Source organism: Mustelus asterias, chromosome 24 (assembly GCF_964213995.1).
Source record: "Mustelus asterias chromosome 24, sMusAst1.hap1.1, whole genome shotgun sequence".
Taxonomy (NCBI): domain Eukaryota; kingdom Metazoa; phylum Chordata; class Chondrichthyes; order Carcharhiniformes; family Triakidae; genus Mustelus; species Mustelus asterias.
Window position 1 is genome coordinate 40,615,961 of NC_135824.1, and position 14,461 is coordinate 40,630,421.

General features: G+C 45.4%; 1 protein-coding gene across 1 annotated transcript in view; it reads left to right on the forward strand.

Moving 5' to 3' along the window:
- The window catches only part of LOC144511091 (mitochondrial adenyl nucleotide antiporter SLC25A23-like), a 119,171-nt gene extending 111,702 nt beyond the window's left edge, over positions 1-7,469 (forward strand). Inside the window, exon 7 of the mRNA XM_078241069.1 lies at positions 7,285-7,469. Within this exon, the coding sequence (XP_078097195.1) occupies positions 7,285-7,469 (185 nt within the window). The remainder of the gene's footprint in view (positions 1-7,284) is intronic.
- The last annotated feature ends 6,992 nt before the right edge of the window (positions 7,470-14,461 follow it).

Genomic DNA, 14,461 nt, shown 5'->3' on the forward strand with positions numbered 1-14,461 from the left:
CAGAAGTTTTTTCCCAGGGTGGAAGAGTCAATTACTAGGAGGCACAGGTTTAAGGTGCAAGGGGCAAGTTTTAAAAGAGATGTACGAGACAGATTTTTTTTACACAGAGAGTGGTGGGTGCCTGGAACTCTTTGCCGGGGGAGGTAGTGGAAGCGGAAACGGTAGAGACTTTTAAGGGGCATCTTGACAAGTACAGTCGCTGGCAGGTGGTCTTTCTGGCCATTTGGAGCTGGGAGCTGTGCCCTTTATACCCCCGATGATATACCAAAATTTGCACAATAGTATTGGTTTACAGGTTATCAAAACATCAAATTCAAATCCGATAGGCTGCTGTTATTCAAAAGCCTATTTCAAATTGATTGGTTAAAATTTAAAATCAACCTGTCATTTTGGCAGTATTTACTGCCTAGCCTAGCGATATAATGTTTCACTTTGGGTCTCTGTGTACTTCTTGGGCCTGTTTCTCTTCAGTATAGAAAAAACTAAACCACCTTATAAACAGACAATTGTACAACTCTTGGCATTTTTACAATTCTTTTTATAATATTACAAACACTAACTTCACACAATAAGGGATGGCACGGTAGCACAGTGGTTAGCATTGCTGCTTCACAGAAGACAGAGGGTGGTAGTGGAAGGGTCTTTTTCCGGCTGGAGGCCTGTGACTAGTGGTGTTCCGCAGGGCTCTGTATTGGGACTTCTGCTGTTTGTGATTTATATAAACGATCTGGAAGAGAAGGTGTAACTGGGGTGATCAGTAAGTTTGCGGACGACACAAAATTGGCAGGACTTGCAGATAGTGAGGAGCATTGTCAGAAGCTACAGAAGGATATAGATAGGCTGGAAATTTGGGCAAAGAAATGGCAGATGGAGTTCAATCCTGATAAATGCGAAGTGATGCATTTTGGTAGAAATAATGTAGGGAGGAGCTATACGATAAATGGCAGAACCATAAAGGGTGTCGATACGCAGAGGGACCTGGGTGTGCAAGTCCACAGATCCTTGAAAGTGACGTCACAGGTGGAGAAGGTGGTGAAGAAGGCATATGGCATGCTTGCCTTTATAGGACAGGGCATAGAGTATAAAAGTTGGGGTCTGATGTTGCAGATGTATAGAACGTTGGTTCGGCCGCATTTGGAATACTGCGTCCAGTTCTGGTCACCACACTACCAGAAGGATGTGGAGGCTTTAGAGAGAGTACAGAGGAGGTTTACCAGGATGTTGCCTGGTATGGAGGGGCTTAGTTATGAGGAGAGATTGGGTAAACTGGGGTTGTTCTCCCTGGAAAGACGGAGGATGAGGGGAGACTTGATAGAGGTGTATAAAATTATGAAAGGCATAGATAGGGTAAACGGTGGGAAGCTTTTCCCCAGGTCGGTGGTGACGTTCACGAGGGGTCATAGGTTCAAGGTGAAGGGGGGGAGGTTTAACACAGATATCAGACGGACATATTTTACACAGAGGGTGGTGGGGGCCTGGAATGCGCTGGTGGAGGCGGACACACTGGGAACGTTTAAGACTTATCTAGACAGCCATATGAACGGAGTGGGAATGGAGGGATACAAAAGAATGGTCTAGTTTGGACCGGGGAGCGGCCGAAGGGCCTGTTCCTGTGCTGTATTGTTCTTTGTTTGTTCTTTGTTTGTTCACAGCTCCAGGGTCCCGGGTTCGATTCCCGGCTCAGGTCACTGTCTGTGTGGAGTTTGCACATTCTCCCTGTGTCTGCGTGGGTTTCCTCCGGGTGCTCCGGTTTCCTCCCATAGTCCAAAGATGTGCGAGTTAGGTTGATTGGCCATGCTAAAATTGCCCCTTAGTGTCCTGGGATGCGTAGGTTAGAGGGATTAGCAGATAAATATGGGGATATGGGGGTAGGGCCTGGGTGGGATTGTGGTTGGTACAGACCTGATGGGCCGAGTGGCCTCTTTCTGCACTGTAGGATTCTATGATAAGTGGGGTGGCCCCTCAGAGTAAAGCAGCAACAGCCAAATTCATTATACGACGGTTGGTTCTGCTGCATGGGAGAAGAGGAGAAAGTGTGGGAGTGCAATAGTTACAGGGGATTTGTAAGGGGACTACATAGGCATTTCTGTGACCATAAAAGAGACTCCAAGATGCTATGTTGCCTCCCTGCTGCTAGAGTCAAGGATGTCTTAGAATGGCTACGGAACATTCCGGAGGGGGAGGGTGAACAGCCGGTGTTTGTGGTGCACATTGCTACAAATAACATAGGTAACAATCCCTTCAAGGTTGGCTGCATCTCAAATGCTGCCTTTGTTCCTAACACAGTAAGAGTTTTAACAACACCAGGTTAAAGTCCAACATGATTAGAACATTCTAATCAGTATTCTGTAACTTGATTTTGTGTCTCTGTGCCCTGTTTGAGAGCAGATTTCCACTCCATCTGACAAAGGAGCAGCGCTCCGAAAGCTAATGGCATTTGCTACCAAATAAACCTGTTGGACTTTAACCTGGTGTTAAAACTCTTACAGTGTTTACCCCAGTCCAACGTCGGCATCTCCACATCATTTGTTCCTAACCACGGTGTTTATAAACATTCTGCCTTTGATTGACAGGTTGGATCAATTACCCACTAGCCATGAGGTTTCACTTCTTTTCGATTCACAATGTTTACAAAGCATGCAGATGCATTCAACCTTGAAGGGAAAGAAAAACAAACAAAGCTCCTGGCTGGTGGGTAAGTAACCCAACCTGTCAGTCAAAGCACTTCAAAGAGCCAGACACCAGATGCTACTCTTTCAATGTTAATAGGGGAAATCCTCAGTGAATCTGACAGCCTGCTGTCCATCAAAGTACTTCAAGGGGGTTTCAGAGCAGCTGAGCCTTCTGAGAGGAAACATGCGGATCTCCTTGGTAAAGCTGGCAGACCCTTTCTGTAAGAGCATTTTAAAGAGGTTACTTAACATCTGGAGCTTATGAAATTAACCAGGGCAAATCCCTCCTGTAGAATGGAGTGCTGCAATGATTTTGAAGGCTTCCAAGTGTCCATGGGGCATGGACATCAAAGTGACCAGGGCTTGGGTCACTGTCTGTGCAGAGTCTGCACAGGTTTCCTCCAGGTGCTCTGGTTTCCTCCCATGGTCTGAAAGACATGCTGGTTAGCTGCATTGGCTGTGCTAAATTCTCCCTCACCGGAGTATGGCGACTAGGGGATTTTCACAGTAACTTCATTGCAGTGTTAATGTAAACCTACTTGTGACACTAATTAATAAACTTCAAAGATTTTAAAGGACTGAGACAATAGAAGATAGAATTTCATAGAATCCCTACAGTGCAGAAGGCGGCCATTTGGCCCATCAAGACTGCACCAACCACAATCCCACCTCGGCCCTATTCCCGTAACCCCACATATTTACCCTGCTAATCCCCTGAAACTACGGTCAATTTAGCATGGCCAATCAACCTAACCCACACAACTTTGGACTGTGGGAGGAAACTGGAGCACCCGGAGGAAACCCACGCATCACAGGAGAATGTGCAAACTCCACACAGACAATGACCCGAAGCCGGAATTGAACCCGGGGTCCCTGGTGCTGTGAGGCAGCAGTGCTAACCACTGTGTCACCGTGCTGCCCCTTAAGGAATGTATGAATAATGAATATCTTTACCAGAATGTTGCTTGAAATAGAGTCATAGAGGTTTACAGCATGGAAACAGGCCCTTCGGCACAACTTGTCCATGCTGCCCTTTTTTTAAAAAACCCTAAGCTAGTCCCAATTGCTCGCATTTGGCCCATATTCCTCCATAACCATCTTACCCAAGTAACTGTCTAAATGCTTTTTAAAAAGACAAAATTGTATCCACCTCTATTACTACTTCTGACAGCTTGTTCCAGACACTCACTACCCTCTGTGTGAAAAAATTGGCCCTCTGGACACTTTTGTATCTCTCCCCTCTCACCGTAAACCTATGCCCTCTAGTTTTAGACTCCCCTACCTTTGGGAAAAGATATTGACTATCTCGCTGATCTATGCCCCTCATTATTTTATAGATCTCTATAAGGTCACCCCCCTTCTACGCGCCTGAGAAAAAAGTCCCAGTCTATCCAGCCTCTCCTTATAACTCAAACCATCAAATCCCGATAGCATCCTAGTAAATCTTTTCTGCACTCTTTCTAGGTTAATAATATCCTTTCTATAATAGGGTGACCAGAACTGCACACAGTATTCCACGTGTGGCCTTACCAATGTCTTGTACAACTTCAACAAGATGTCCCAACTCCCGTATTCAATGTTCTGACCAATGAAACCAAGCATGCCGAATGCCTTCTTCGCCACTCTGTCCATCTGTGACTCCACTTTCAAGGAGCGATGAACCTCTACCCATAGATCTCTTTGCTCTGTAACTCTTCCCAATGCTCTACCATTAAGTGAGTAAGTCCTGCCCTGGTTCAATCTACCAAAATGCATCACCTCGCATTTATCTAAATTAAACTCCATCTGCCATTTGTCAGCTCCATCTGGCCCAATTGATCAAGATCCCATTGCAATCCGAGATAACCTTCTTCACTGTCCACTATGCCACCAATCTTAGTGTCATCTGCAAACCATAAATCACAATCCTGAGAGTGAACAGCACCTTTCCCAGGGCCACAAGGACAAGTGCAGCCACGAGACCTCCATCCCGGGAGGGAGTCCCAAGGTCGAATCCTTCCCCCCAGCCTGAGCCCACCCAACCCCCAGATTGTGTCAGTACTGGGGAAATTGATGGGATTGAAGGCCGATAAATCCCCAGGGCCTGCTAATCTACATCCCAGAGTACTTAAGGAAGTGGCCTAGAAATAGTAGATGCATTGGTGATCATCACACAGAAACACAGTTCCTAAGGATTGGATGGTAGCTAATGTAACCCCACTATTTAAAAAGGAAGGTAGAGAGAAAACTGTGGATTACAGACCAGTTAGCCTGACATCGGTAGTGAGGAAAATATTAGCGTCAATTATAAAAGATTTATTAGCAGAGTACTTACAAAACAGTGGCAGGATTGGACAGTGTCAGCATTGGACAGTGTCAGCATGCATTTATAAAAGGGAAATCATGCTTGACAACTCGACTGGAATTCTTCAAGGATACAACTAATAGAGTTGATCAGAGGGATCCAGTGGATGTGGTTGTTTGATATTCAGAAGGCTTTCAACAAGGTCCCACCGAAGAGATCAGATTAAAGCATATGGGATTAGGGGTAGTGTATTGAGATGGATAGAAAACTGGTTGGCAGATGGGAACCAAAAATAGGAATAAACGGGTCACTGGTAAACAATGACTAGTGGGATACCACAGGGATCAGTGCTTGGACCCCAGCCATTTAGAAAGTATATTAATGATTTAGATGAAGGAACTTAATGTAATATCTCCAAATTTGCAGATGACACAAAGCTAAGTGGGAGGGTGAGCTGTGAGGAGGATGCAGAGATGCTTCAGTGTGATTTGGACAAGTTGAGTGAGTGGGCAAATACATGGCAGATGCATGGTAATGTGGATAAATGTGAGGTTATCTACTTCGGTAGCAAAAAATAGGAAAGCACATTATTGAGAGAGGGGAATGTGCAATGAGACCTGGGTGTCCTTGTACACCCATCACTGAAAGCAAGTATGCAGATGCAGCAGGTGATGAAAGAAGCAAAGGTGGTATTTTGGCCTTTATAGTGAGAGAGTTTGAGTAAAGGAGCATAAATGTCTTGCTGGAGTTATGTAGGGCCTTGGTGAGGCTGTTTGTGGAATATTGCGTGCAGTTTGGCCTCCTTCTCTGAGGAAGGATGTTCTTGCTATGGAGGAAGTGCAGAGTAGGTTTACCAGACTGATTCTCATGATGATGGGACTGACATAGGAGAGATTGAGTTGGTTAGGATTACATTCACTGGAGCTTAGAAGAATGATGGGTATCTAATAGAAACCCAAAATTCTCAGAGGAGTGAACAGGGTAGATGCAGGAAAAATGTTCCCGATGGCGGGGGAATTCAGAACCAGAGGTCACAGTCTAAGCACACAGGGTAAACAAAGAACAAGAACAAAGAACAAAGAAAATTACAGCACAGGAACAGACCCTTTGGCCCTCCAAGCTTGCACCGACCATGCTGCCCAACTAAACTAAAACCCTCTACCCTCCCTGGGACCATATCCCTCTATACCCACCCTATTCATGTATTTGTCAAGACGCCCCTTAAAAGTCACGATCGTATCTGCTTCCACTACTTCCCCCAGCAGTAAGTTCCAGGAACCCACCACCCTCTGTATAAAAAACTTGCCTCGTACATTTCCTTTAAACGTTGCCCCTCACACCTTAAACATATGCCCCCTAGTACTTGACTCTTCCACCCTACCCTCTCCAAAGCCTCCACATCGTTCTGGTAGTAAGGCGACCAGAATTGAACGCTATATTCCAAGTGCGGCCTAAGGTTCTATATAGCTGCAACATGACTTGCCAATTTTTAAACTTAATGCCCCGGCCTTTTAGGACAGAAATTAGCAGAAATTTCTTCACGCAGAGGGTGATCAGCTTGTGGAATTCTTTAGCACAGAAAGCAGTCAAGGCCAAAACATTGTATGTTTTCAAGAAGGATTTAGATATTGTTCTTGGAGTTCAAAGGATATTGGGGGAAAGCAGGAACAGGTTTCTGAGTCACATGATCAGCAGAGCACGCTCCAGGGGCCAAATGGCCTCCTCCTGCTCCTATTTTCCATGTTTCTTAACAGTTGGATACAACTGGGTGGCTTGCTAGGCCATTTAAGAGTCAATCACATTGCTGTGGGTCTGGAGTCACATGTAGGCCAGACCAAGTAAGGCCAGCAGATTTCCTTCTCTAAAGAACATTAATGAACAAAATGGGTTTTTACGACAATTAAAAGTGGTTTTATGGTGATGATAACTGAAACTGGCTTTTAATTCCATATTTATCAATTGAATTCAAATTCAACTAACTGTCATGGTGGGACTTGAACTTATGTCCGCAGAGCACTTAGGGTTCCCATGTGTATTTGTGGGGCTCATCTGTCACACCCTCCATGGTTTGATAATTTGGAGTTACTGTGCGTGGTGAGAAGCTTCATCTTTGAAAGCAAATTTCACAAATTTGGGCAAGTGCTGCTTACAAATTCTCACCCATTAAACTGTCACACAAGTCTTGCTCTTGTCACTTGGCATTGACTCTTGTGGGATTGTACCTTGTATAACCCTTATCACAGATTCAGGATGGGAAAGGAAAGAGAAAACTGGAGAATAGATCAAGTTTTTCTGTATTGTAATGCTCAGCAGCTTTTGTTTTCACAGCCATTGTCAAAGGTGGGCCCCATGTGAGCATGCGTAGTCACTTTTACAACATCATCCGAGAAGAAGGTTTAGTTGGTCTTTATCGAGGGTTCACACCTAACTGCATGAAAGTAGTCCCTGCTGTGAGCATCAGCTTCGTTGTTTATGAACAAATGAAACATTTCTTTGGCCTTACTTCAAATTAAGTTGAAAACTTTCATTCACTTTTCCCCTTCCTTCTCATCAATCCTGATCCAGAAAAGCAGGACTAGATGAAATGGAGAGATTACTAGCAGATACGATTAGCATAAACTACATTGGAAATCTAGTGGCGCTATCTCTTGCATCTGCAGCCAACTCACCTTCAGGCACGTAGCAGGTCAATTATCAGAACATACCCAAATAATTGCCAAAAGATAAATAATTAGCCCACCCATCAGAGAGCAGCAATCAAACGACACTCTCCAGCAAAAGCCAGCTCACCTATTAGCCAATCAATGAGCCATCAATCAGCTCGCCCACCAGTTAATTGACCAGAGACAAATTTGTGAGCTAGGCAAATAATCTGAGGCCAATGATCCAGAGACAAACCAACACAGAACAACTTGCCTGAGAAATCTGGATGCCAGTTCACCAATCCACCAGATATAGTACAACCAACTAGCCAATCCAACAAAGATTAGATTGCATATGATCCAATCCAACAGAGGCAATCCTCCAAAGACCAGCCAACTAGCCAAACACAAGAGACAAATCATGTAAAATCATGTAACCAAAAAAACACCAGCTGAGTTGGGGAACAACCAGCCAACCTGCATCATTATAACTTGTCAATTCATCAGAGAAGAGCTCGCCAACTAGTCAGTCCACCAGAGACCACCAAGCCTACTATCAAATCCAACAGAGACCACTGAGCCACCAGAGACCATCAAGTCAACTACCAATCCACCAGAGACCACCAATCCCAGTAGCCAATACACCAGAGATCACCAAGCATAAAAGCCTGTCAACTAGCCAATTCAACAGGGACCCCAGAGAAAACCAGCCAATCCAACCAGCCAAACTACATGATACCACCAAGCCAAATAACTAGAGAAAACTGAGCCAACTAATCAATCCTAACAGTGACAATCGAAGCAATTCATCAACCAAACACCACTGAGCCAACAAGCTAAGTGATCAGAGACCAATGAACAAACTAACCAACTCAGAGAACTGCAACCAAATAGCCAATCCAACAATGTCCAACGAGCCAATTAGCCAATCCAACAGAGACAATAAAGCCAACTAGCCAATTGAACAGAGACCACTGAGCCCACCAGCTAACCAACACCAGAGACTAGTAGCTAATCCAACGTAGACCATCAAACCAACTAGCCAATCAATCAGTGATCAGCGAGTTGACCAGTCAATCCACCAGAGAACTCTAAACTGGCAAATCCAACCAAGAACAACGAGGGAACTAATGCATACAACAGAGATTAGTGCCCAACTAGCATATCCACCACAGACAATGGAGCAAGTAGCAATTCCAAGAGAGACCTCTGAGTCAACTAATCAATCCATCAGCAACCACCAAGCCAATTAGCCAATCCATTGTACACCGAGCCTTACTATCCAATGCAACAGAGACTAATGAGCCAACTAGCCAATAGACCAGAGACCTCACAGCCAACTTGTCAAGGTACCAGAAACCAACAAGCCAATTTACAATCCAATGCCCACCTAGCATCCTCAACACCGGTGTCCCACAAAGCTGTGTCCTCAGCCCCTACTTTACTCCTTATACACCTATGACTGTGTGGTCAAATTCCCCTCCAACTCAATTTTCAAGTTTTCTGATGACACCAGTACAGAAATGAGATAGAGAATCAGATGAAGTGGTGCAACAACAATAATCTCTCGCTCAATGTCAACCAAACAAAGGAGATGGTCATGAACTTCAGGAAGCATAGTGGAGAAAATGGCCCTGTCTACATCAACAGGAACGAAGTAGAAATGGTCGAGAGCTTCCAAGTTCTTAGGTGTCCAGATCATCAACAACCTGTCCTGGTTCCCCCCATGCCGACACTATAGTTAAGAAAGCCCACCAAAGTCTCTACTTTCCAAGAAGACTAAGGAAATTTGGCATGTCCGCTATGACTCTCATCAACTTTTACAGATGCACCACAGCTTGTATGGCTCCTGCTCTGCCCAAGACCACGAGAAACTGCAAAGGGTCATGAATGTAGCCCAATCCATCACGCAAACCAGTCTCCCATCCATTGACTCTGTCTACACTTCCCGCTGCCTCGGAAAAGCAGCCAGCATAATTAAGGACCCCACGCACCCGGGACATACTCTCTTCCATCATCTTCTGAGGTCACGTATCAACCGGCTCGAGAACAGCTTCTTCCCTGCTGCCATCAGATTTTTGAATGGACCTACCTTGCACTAAGTTGATCCTTCTCTCCACCCTAGCTGTGATTGTAACACTACATTTTGCACTCTCTCCTTTCCTTCTCTATGAACGGTATGCTTTGTCTGTATAGCATGCAAGAAACAATACTTTTCACTATATACTAACACGTGACAATAATAAGCCAAATCAAATCAAATAGTTAACCAGTGATCAGCGAACCAACTAGTCAATCCACCAGAGAGCTCACTGAGGCAACACCAGAGACTACTGGTTAATCCAACATAAAACACCAAGCCAACTAGTCAATCTAACAGAGACCTCAAGGCCCACTAGCCAGTCCACCAGAGACCACCAAGCCAAGTAGACAATACACCAGAGACCTTGCAGCTAACTAGGCTAACAAATCACTAAGCCATCTAGCCAATTCAAATATATCCACTGGGTCATCTAGCCAATCTGACAGGGACAAACGAGCCAACATACAATCCAAAAATGTTCACCGAACTAAGTAGCTAATCAGCCAGAGACCCCAAGCCAACTAGCAAACTAAAGAACACCAAGCTAACTAACCAATCCAACAGAGAACACCGAGCGAACTGCAATCCAATGTACACCGAGCCTACTATCCAGTGCAGAGACTAACCAACCAACTAGCAAATACACCAGAGACCTCACAACTAACTAGCAAAGGTACCACTGAACGAACTAGCAAATCCAGATATATCTACTGAGCCAACTAGCCAATCCAAAAGAAACCACTGAACCAACTAGCCAATCCGCCAGAAACAACCAAGCCAACTAGCTAATCAACCAGAGACCACTGAGCCAACGAACCAATCTATGAGAGACCACCGGGCCAAATAGCAAAAGCAAACCGTGTTAATTGAGGCAACTTACCATCCAGAGCCCACCAAGCTAACACCAGAGACTATAAACTATTTCAACACAGACCACCGAGCCAACTAGCCAAACAACCAGTGATCACCGAACCAACCATCCAATCCATTAGAGACCAGCAATCCAACTAGCCAATCCAGAAGGGACCACCAAGAGAACTAATGCATGCAACAGAGATTAGTGCCCAACTAGCTAAATGCACCAGAGTATTGAGCCAACTAGCCACTCGATCAGAGGCCATTTAGCCCACTAGCTAACCAACCAATCACCACCAAACCAACAAGCTAAGTGACCAGGTTCCAACAAAAGAAAACAATTCAACAGAGACCAGCAACCAAATAGCCAATCCAAAAATGTCCAGCGAGCCAACTAGCCAATCCATCAGAGAGCCCACTAAGGCAACACCAGGAGATACTAGTAAATCCAACATAGACCATCAAGACAACTAGCCAATCCAGAGACCATCAAGCCAACTCACCACTACAGCAGAGACCAGCGACCAACTAGCTAATCGACCAGAGAACACTGAGCAAACGAACCAATCCACAAGAGACCACCGATCCAAATAGCCAATATAAACAGTGACAAACAAAGTAATTTACCACCGAGAGCCCAACAAGCCAATGCCAGAGACTATGAGCTAATCCAACATAGACCACCGAGCCAACTAGCCAATCAGATAGTCATCGTCAAGCCAACAAGCTCATCCACCAGAGCCCACCGAGGGAATAGCAGAGACCGCCAAGCCAATTTGCTAATCCATCAGAGAACTCTGCGCCAACTAGCTAATCCACCAGAGACCACTGAGGAAGTAGGGATTCCAAGAGATAACTCTGAGCCAAGTAATCAATGCATCAATGACCACCGAGCTAACTAGCCAAGCCAGCAACATACAATGAGCCAACTAGCCAATCCAGAGACCACTAAGCCAACTAGCCAATCCACCAGAGACCTCTGAGCCAACTACCCAATCCATCAGAGACAGGCAAGCCAACCATCCAGAGACCACCGAAGAAATAGGCATTCAAGAGATACCCCTGAGCCAACTAATCAATCCACCAATGACCGAGTCAACTAGGTAATTTATCAATGTACACCAAGCTAATTAACCAATCTAGAGACCACCAAGCCAACTAGCCAATCCAACAGAGACAACGAACCAACTCGCCACTACAACAGAGACCAGTAACCAACTAGCTAATCGACCAGAGACCACTGAGTTAGCTGACCAATCCACAGGAGACCAAGCCAAATAGCCAAGAGAAACAGTGACAACCAAGGCAACTTACCATCCAGAGTCTGCCAAGCCAACAGTAGAGACAGCTATCTAATCCAACATAGACCAACGAGCCAACTGGCCAATCAACCAGTGATCACCAAGCCAACCAGCCATTCCACCAGAGACTTTTGATCCAAGTAGCCAATCCAACAGAAACCACTTAACCAACTAGCCAAACCAACAGAGATCTCAAGACCCACTAACAAACCACCAGTGACACTGAGCCTATTATCCAGTGCAACAGAGGCTACCGAGCCAATTAGCTAATAGAGCCATAGAAGTTTACAGCATGAAAACAGGCCCTTCGGCCCAACTTGTCCGTGCCGTCCTTTTTTTTAAACCTGAAGCTAGTCCAATTGCCTGCATTTGGCCCATATCTCTCTATACCCATCTTACCCATGTAACTATCTAAATGCTTTTTAAAAGACAAAATTGTACCTGCCTCTACTACTACCCCTGGCAGCTTGTTCCAGACACTCACCACCCTCTATGTGAAAAAATTGCCCCTCTGGACACTTTTGTATCTCTTCCCTCTCACACTGTCCTTTCCCTCTCTGGGACTGTGTCGAAGTGTGTTAGATACACTGTCTTTTCCCTCTTTGGGACTGGATGTCACAGTGTGTTAATACACTAATACACCAAAGAACTCACAGCCAACTAGTCAAAGTACCAGAGACCACTAGCCAATTCAAATATATCCACTGACCGAACTAGACAACCCAGAGATCATCAAGCCAACTACCTAATCAATCAGAAACAACCAAGCTAACTAGCCAATCCAGTAGACATCAGTGATCCAGTAGATCACTGAGCGAATTTAGAATCCAATGTCCACTGAACGAACAAGCCAATCCAGCAGACACCACTGAGCCAATTAATCAATGCAACAGAGACCACTTAGCCTAGCAGCCAATCCACCAAACTAACAAGTCAATCCAACAGACACCACTGATCCAACTAGCCAATCCAACAGAGACCACCTAACCCACTAGCTCATCAACCAATCACCACCGCACCAACAAGCTAAGTAACCAGGTACCAATGAACAACCTAACCAATACAACAGAGGCCAGTGACCAACTAGCGAATCCAGTGTCCAACAAGCTAACTAGCTAATCCATTAGAGAACACCGAGCCAACTAACTACTATTCAACTAAAAATCACTGAGCCAAATAACTAGTCGACCAGAGACCACTGAGCCAACTAGCCAATCCAACAGAGACCTCAAGGCCGCCTGGTCAATACAGCAGAGACCAGCAATCAACTAGCTACTGGATCAGAGATTATCGAGCGAAATAGCCAATCAAACGGAGACCACCGAGCCAACCAGCTAATCAACCATTCACACTGCGCTGACAAGCTAAGTGACCAGAGATCACCAAACAAACTAGCCAATACAGCAGAGACCAGCCACCAACAAGCGAATCCAGAGACCACCGAGCCAACAACCTATCCAACAGAAACCCCAATGCCCACTAGCCAATCCAAAAATGTCTAACAAGCCAACTAGCTAACCCAACAGAGACCATCGAACCAACTAGCCAAATGAACAGAGGCCATGGAGTCAATTCATCAGAGACCACTGTGTCAACTAGTCAATCCACCAGAGACCACTGAGTCTACAGGCCAATCCATCAAAGGCCACCAAGCCAAGAAACCAATCGACAAGGGACCACAAAGCTGACTAGTCAATTCAGAGACCACAGGAAAAAAGTCAATCCACCAGACCGAGAAGAATTTAAAAAACCCAGAAAACACTGAGCCAACTGACCAATCCAGCAGCAACAGCACAGTGACACAGTGGTTAGCACTGCTGCCTCACAGCATCAGGATCCCAGGTTCGATTCCTGGCTTAGGTCACTGTCTGTGTGGAGTTTTCACATTTTCCCCATGTCTGCATGGGTTTCCTCCGGGTGCTCCGGTTTCCCCCCAAAGTCCAAAGATGTGCGGGTTAGGTGGATTGGCCATGTTAAATTGCCCCTTAATGTCAGGGGGACTAGCTTGGGTAAATGCATGGTGTTGTGGGAAGAGGGCCTAATGGGATTATTGTCGGCGCAGACTTGATGGACCGAATGGCCTCCTTCTGTACTGTAGGATTCTACCAGATACCAGAGGGCCAAATAGCCAATCCAACAGAGACCAGCAACCAAATAGTAATGAACCAGAGAGTATCGAGGCAACTAGCCAATTGAACAGAGACCAGTAACTAACTAGCATTCCAAAAAGCCAACTAGCCAATCCAACAGAGACCACTGAATGAGCTAACCAATGTAACAGAGACCACCGAGCCAACCAGCCAATCCAACAGAGACCACCGCCAGCCCAACAGCGATCACAGAACCTAATTGCAAGTCCAACAGAGACCACTGAGCCAATTAATCAATGTACCACAAACCGCCAAGCAGCTAAATACCACATGCCACCGATACCCAACAAGGTACAGACCACTGAGCCAACTATCCACAAGAGATCCATGAGAGATCACAGGGCCAAAACGTCAATTCCAACAGTGACAACCAAACCAACCAGACACCACTGAGCAAACATCAGAGACTACAGACCACCAAGACAACAAGCCAGTCCACCAGAGAATTCCAAGCCAAAAATAAAACAGAGACCG